Source organism: Octopus bimaculoides, chromosome 8 (genome assembly GCF_001194135.2).
Source record: "Octopus bimaculoides isolate UCB-OBI-ISO-001 chromosome 8, ASM119413v2, whole genome shotgun sequence".
Classification (NCBI taxonomy): Eukaryota; Metazoa; Mollusca; class Cephalopoda; order Octopoda; family Octopodidae; genus Octopus; species Octopus bimaculoides.
The window spans coordinates 74,616,183-74,622,681 of NC_068988.1; the positions used below are offsets into that span (position 1 = coordinate 74,616,183).

The window sequence follows — 6,499 nt, forward strand, 5'->3', positions numbered from 1 at the left end:
TTGGTCAATAGAGACAGGCCAATTCTCTTGCAAGACAATGCTCGACCACATGTTACACAAAGAACGCTACTCAAGTTATAGGAACTGAACTTGGAAGTACACTGTCATCCACCATATTCACCAGACCTTGCACCAACTGACTATCACATTTTCCAGGCATTAGACAACTTTTTATAAGGTAAAGACTACAAATCTGAAAGAGATGCCAAAACAGCCTTTCATGATTTCATTGCCTCTTGCTCTTCAGAATTCTTCGCTGCCAGCATAAATAAGCAACCAATAAAATGGCAAAACTGTGTTGATAATTTAGGTGCATACTTTTATTAACTGCATTGCCTTTTGTTGAGATAAAGTAAAATAAACTATCAGTTCAAAATTGGACATTTCATTCTTAATGACTAGATAAATACATTCTTTTACTATTTTACATGTTTCAGCCTTAAGGCTGTGACTATGCTGGGGCACATGTAGTGGCCAATTCTATGTGATTGGCTTTTGATGAATGAGGGAGTTCGAGACTACTGCCCTCTTTTGAGTCTCCTGCCTTGATATTGGTTCAACTGGGACCTTGGATAGCAGGAGGTCAAGATGATTCTTGAAAACATCTACCACCACTTCATGAAGATCCCTCAGATGTTTTGTAAAGGCATTAAATTGCAAGCTATTGCAGTACATGGTCCTCAGTCTAGATGGAGTAGCTAGAACCTTTGGAAAACTGCAGTGATGTCCAGTGTGGAACTTGGTATAGCTCTCAATTCCAAAGTTTGGTACCAGCCCTTCCAGGATCTCGCCACCGTGACATCAATTTGATGAAAAATGTTTCATGGGTATAAACAGACAGCTTATTAACAGTTATCTATTTAGCATTTGCTAATTCTTCATTTCAATGCGAATTGCTTTGATTTGCTAAAACTTATCATTTCAATTCATTGTTTTAATTTGCTAGTGTTTCAGGTTTTGATTAGGTAAGATCATTTTATTTCTCAAGCAAAATTTAGGCATTTTGCGCACTAGCTGTTGTGACATCAATTTGACTAAATCTGCCCCAGTGTAAAATTTTGCTAGTTTACACACATGCTCAAAAATGACGACGACATGGGTTCGCTACCAGACTCTGCTCATTTTGTCATCAAATTGGTCCTACCCATTAATATAGATTTAAAATTTTTGAAAAATGTCAAAATTTGAAGAAAAATGTTTCATGGCTATAAACAGACATCTTATTAATGGTAATTTTTTTACCAGGTACCTCAGCTAGTATATGTGTGTGTGTGTATGAGAAACAGCGAAAGGGACATAAACAATATCAAAAACACATACACAAGCTGAATTGCCTTCTATGACTATATGCAGAATGGTGTAAGAAACATTGGCTGACCACAGAAAAATTCAAATATGAATGAGAAACAGCATGAAGGATATAGACAATATTGAACACACATACACATGGTATGTGTTTTGCCAGTTCATGGGCAGGCTGTGATTGTTGGAGTAAGAGAATATATTATCAGGCCTTGTTTCAGGTACACAGAATTGACAAGTCACAAAGATGACGAAACATTAATGTCTATCGCTCCTGTAACAGGACCTGATGTGAATTATCTCACTTGTCTATAGCCTCCAAGTGTTTTAACACCAACTGAATTCATGAGAATATATTCTCAAGTGTCAACAATTGAAGCCTGCCCACAAACTGACAAAACACTTACCTTGTGTATGCGTGTTCGATATTGTATATATGTGTGTGTGTGTATAGTGGACGTTAAAAATATGATGATGATGTTTTATTTCCTAATACTGGATATTAAATAGTGTTACAGTTTCTAATAGTGGATTGTAGTAGTGAGACATGGGCCCTGAATGAAGAGGGGGCATGTGAAGGCGAGAGAGGAATGAAGCCAGTATGCTCCATTGGATGTGCAATGTCAGTGTACATATGTGACAGAGTGTTGGCATATCTGAGAGGAAAGTTAGGCATAAGAGGAATTAGATGCAGTGCGCAAGACAGAACACTGCACTAGTTAGGTCAAGTGATGTATATGGATTAGAACAGTTGCATAAAGAAGTACTAATCACTTAAAGTGGATGGAATTTGTGGGAGAAGAAGACCCAGAAAGACATGGGATGAAGTATTGAAGGCCGATCTCAAGACACTGAGCCTTATGAAGGCAATGACAAAGAACCAAGATATTTGGCACCTTACTGTACTCAGGAAGACCCACTCACCACAGCAAAATTGATATTCTAAAAACCACCTTAGTAATGCATGTCCATGAGGGGTTCTGCCCCACCACCATCCTCTTTGCTCTGTCATCCTTCCTCACTCCACATATCATCCCCTAACACCTATCACTTCTCAGACACCTGAGGGCAGCTTTCTCATAACCACTTCCAATTCTCATTACTGTCTTCACCAATCACATTTCTGTGCCTTGTTCCTCCTATACTGTTCTCCATTATTAACATCTTGCTTCTCTGCTGTCACCCTCAATGCCCTCACATATCTACTGCAACCGCTGCCCCCGAACCTCTCCTCAGTTTCTCCCCATCATTTGCTACAGGCACTTCTAACCTGCCCACTTGCCCACGAAAAACCTCTATATCACTTTGCCTAATCTTACCACCTCCAAAGCCTCTCAAAGGTATATTCCTACTAACTTTCGCTATCATCTCTGCACTATTACTCTCCTTATTTTACTCTCTAGCTCACTCTCCTTTTCTTTCCAACTGGAGCATCCATGTATCTACAGGAAGATGCTTATCTCTGTCCCTCTCAACTGGCACAAAGCCATTTCCCCCATCGATACTACTACTCCTTCCCAGTTGAAGGGTTTTTTTTGCCTTTTTTGACACCAATGATGATGATGATTGTTATTATTAAATAAGTATTAGATCCAACCATCAATGTTGGATTAGCTTATAAACTGAGCTATTGTACAAAAGTTAGGGTAAGTGTGTTTGAGTTATATTAACTGGATTAAGTTATCCTGGTTAGGTTATGGTACAGTGGTCAGATTATCATAATTGGATTAAACATTAGCACTACTATCATTGTATGCTGTTTAATTAAATTATTCATCATTGATTGGTTCTGTGTTAATAGCTAGAGGTGAAAGAGAGAGCCATGCACAAATTTTCTACTTACCTAACATCAAGAACAGTCGCCCTCTCTGTTGTCTTGTGTGTATCCAGTCGTGAAAGACTGAATGCTGGCAGTCTCTTTATGCTGAATCTCTCATGTTCCCAGGCTAAAGTGTCCTCAGCCAAGTTGATTTTTTTGTGTATCATCTTAAATTGCACATCAGGAAAAAATTTTTTGGTAATTTCTTCTAAATTCTGGTAAAGAGAGAATTTAAGGATAAAGTGTCGTGTTGAGGGGAAAAATCAAAAGAAAATGAAATATGCAGAGTTGCCACAAGAAAGGACAGCCATAAACTGAGAGCTTGTAGGAGACCTACTCTCAACAATGTTATTGTATCACCTACAACATGGCTACAGTGTGGTTTGAGCTTTATCCCTACAGACCCTAATTATAAGAATCAGGAAGTCATGTGAAGAAAGCTACTTTTGACTATATATGTAATTCTTACCAAAATCAACACATAATGATAACCCTAACCTCACTTATCACTGTCAATATTAAATCATAATTACACTTTAATATAAGATAGGGTAATCAGGTAAAATAGTCAAATTATCCATGCAAATTTATCAAGGCATGCACCAACATTTCTTCTGAATGCATCATGCTCCTTAATTCAATAAATCTTACAGCCGATTCAAGAGAGTAATATATTCAAGAGAATACGCACTCCAGTATTTTCTCTAGACCTGATAAAATTTGAGCTCAAACTGAAGAAATTTAGTAAACATTCAGTGTTCATTGCTGTTCATAAAAACAAGAGATTGCTACAAAATACCTAATAAACAAAGAGACAGCGAAGCTCTTGGAGCTCCAAGATGCAACTAGATATGTAGACCATGTAGAAATGTAGACCATGTAGAAATGTAGACCATGTAGAAATGTAGACCATAGGCGGTGAGCTGGCAGAAATGTTAGCACACCAGGCGAAATGCTTAGCGGTATTCCGTCTGCGTTACGTTCCGAGTTCAAATTGGGCCGAGGTCGACTTTGCCTTTCATCCTTTTGGGGTCGATAAATAAAGTACCAGTTATGCATTGGGGTCGATGTAACCGACTTAATCCCTTTGTCTGTCCTTATTTGTCCCCTCTGTGTTTAACCCCTTGTGGGCAATAAAGAAATAAGAAATGTAGACCATGTCATATTTCTGTGGAAGGCATCACACACATGATTAGTAGCTGCCAGTAAATATCATCAAGCTATTATCTTCCTATGTGACTGATATTGTCGCAACAACAATATACAGTGCCATTCAGAAAAAAGACTGTCCTGGAATAAATATATAGAATGCATACATAAACATCCACACAAGGAATACTGGTGGAACATTCCCATCTAAACATGTCAAGTGTAAACATAACAAGATGGATGTTGTCTGGGGCAAACAAGAAAAAATATGAAACATCATAGAGGCTTGCTTATGTGAATTTCTCTTTGAAAATCAGAGACAAAGAGGATAACTATAAACAACTGCTTCAAAACCTCCAGCTACTATGTTCAAATTATAAATTCACATTTATACCAATATTAATTAACGCATTTAGTTTGTGAGTAAATACCTAACTGACAATTTGGATAAGGGTTTTCAGACAAGAAATCACCCAACTAACTCACACGTTATAAGTACAATCTGCAAGTAGAACAGTAAAAATATGCAAGACTTTCCTCAAGTTTAAAATGTGACATTATTTTATTATCTACATTAAAATGATGGAGCTTTGTATCTTTGTTAGAAACCAGCTCCTTCTTCAGAGGAAGAATTTAAATAATTAAAAACAGAAGAGAACACACACACACACACACACACAAAATTTGAATGCATCACCCATACCTACAGGAAAAAACTGAAGTAAAATAAATGAAATTTTATAATAAAACTTTTTGAATTTCAAGTAATTAAATTCAAGGATCCATATTTTTAAAACAGTTGTGAACAATAACAGATTGATATGTATTTAAAATAAATGTAATGTCAAATACAAAGAATTTTAATGTCAACATTTTCCATGTTGGCATAAGAAGAAATTTCTTGAGGCAGTATTTTTCAACTGGATGCTCTTCCTCAAGTAAAGTGCTTGATCCCATATCTTCACATGTTGAACCACCTTCTTACTAGACTTCTTGTGTACGAGGTCTGATCAATAAGTATCTGGACTGTTGCCAAAGTAATGAAGCTAAAGCATGCAGAGTAAAGCCACTTCACAAAAATTCACCTTGAACTATGCTGTGCATGTGCACTAAGTTTTATCATTTTAGCTCACTTCTGCTGTTTACAGCAGTGTTTGGTAGGAAGTTGTCATGGCGATACCTGCTCAGAGGCCTACACAAAGTGTATGGAGAAGAATGTATAAGTTGCACACAAGTGTACAAGTGGTTCAGACATTTCCAAGATGGCCCAAAAAATGCTGATATTGATGAATGTTCTGGGAGATCTGCAACCAGCAGAACTGAGAAAAACATCACAGACATGCATGCAGCTGTGAGGGGAAATCGTCGAATAACCATTCATGAGTTATCAGAGGATGTGCAGATTAGTTACAGTTCAGTTCAGTCCATTATCACTGAAGATTTGGGTATGAGACACGTGTCTGCCAAGTTTGTACCAAAACTGCTTTCAGCTGACCAAGAAGACACTTGGGTTTCAGTAGTACAAGATCTTGATTATGTTGAGAATGATGAAAACTTTTTGAAAACCTTGCATAGGCTTCTTTTGGCAAAATTTGATGCAGATTCCCATCTCAAATATCTATCATGGTCAATGCGATGATCACACGCTACACATGTTCCTTCCAAGCACTGCTATAAACTGGGGAAGTGAGTTAGAATATTCAAACTTAGTGCGCATGCACAGGAGAGTTCAAGGTCAATCTGTGTCAAGTAGCTTCACTCTGCATGCTTTAGCTTCGTTACAATGGCAAGAGTCCGGATACTTATTGATCAGACCATGTATGTAGGACACAAACATAACTACTGCTCAAGCAGTGTCAATATCAAAATGTCTAAAGATACACAGACACATTTTAAAATATACACACACAGGTTTCTGTACAGTATCTATGAACACAAGACAAGAGATCTAACACATCATCATCATCATCGTCGTTTAACATCTGCTTTCCATGCTAGCATGGGTTGGACGATTTGACTGAGGACTGGTGAAACCGGATGGCAACACCAGGCTCCAATCTGATTTGGCAGAGTTTCTACAGCTGGATGCCCTTCCTAACGCCAACCACTCAGAGAGTGTAGTGGGTGCTTTTACGTGTCACCTGCACGAAGGCCAGTCAGGCGGTACTGGCAACAGCCACGCTCAAAATGGTGTCTTTTATGTGCCACCCGCACAAGAGCCAGTCCAGG

At 38.1% G+C, this 6,499-nt stretch overlaps 1 protein-coding gene across 3 annotated transcripts in view; it reads right to left on the minus strand.

Annotated features, from left to right (window-relative positions):
• Positions 1-6,499, minus strand: part of LOC106872579 (nicalin) — a 109,104-nt gene that overhangs the window by 37,729 nt on the left and 64,876 nt on the right. For all 3 annotated transcript variants that reach the window (XM_014919613.2, XM_052970185.1, XM_052970184.1), the window contains one exon: positions 3,146-3,336. In XM_014919613.2, coding sequence (XP_014775099.1) covers positions 3,146-3,336 — 191 coding nt within the window. The remainder of the gene's footprint in view (positions 1-3,145; positions 3,337-6,499) is intronic.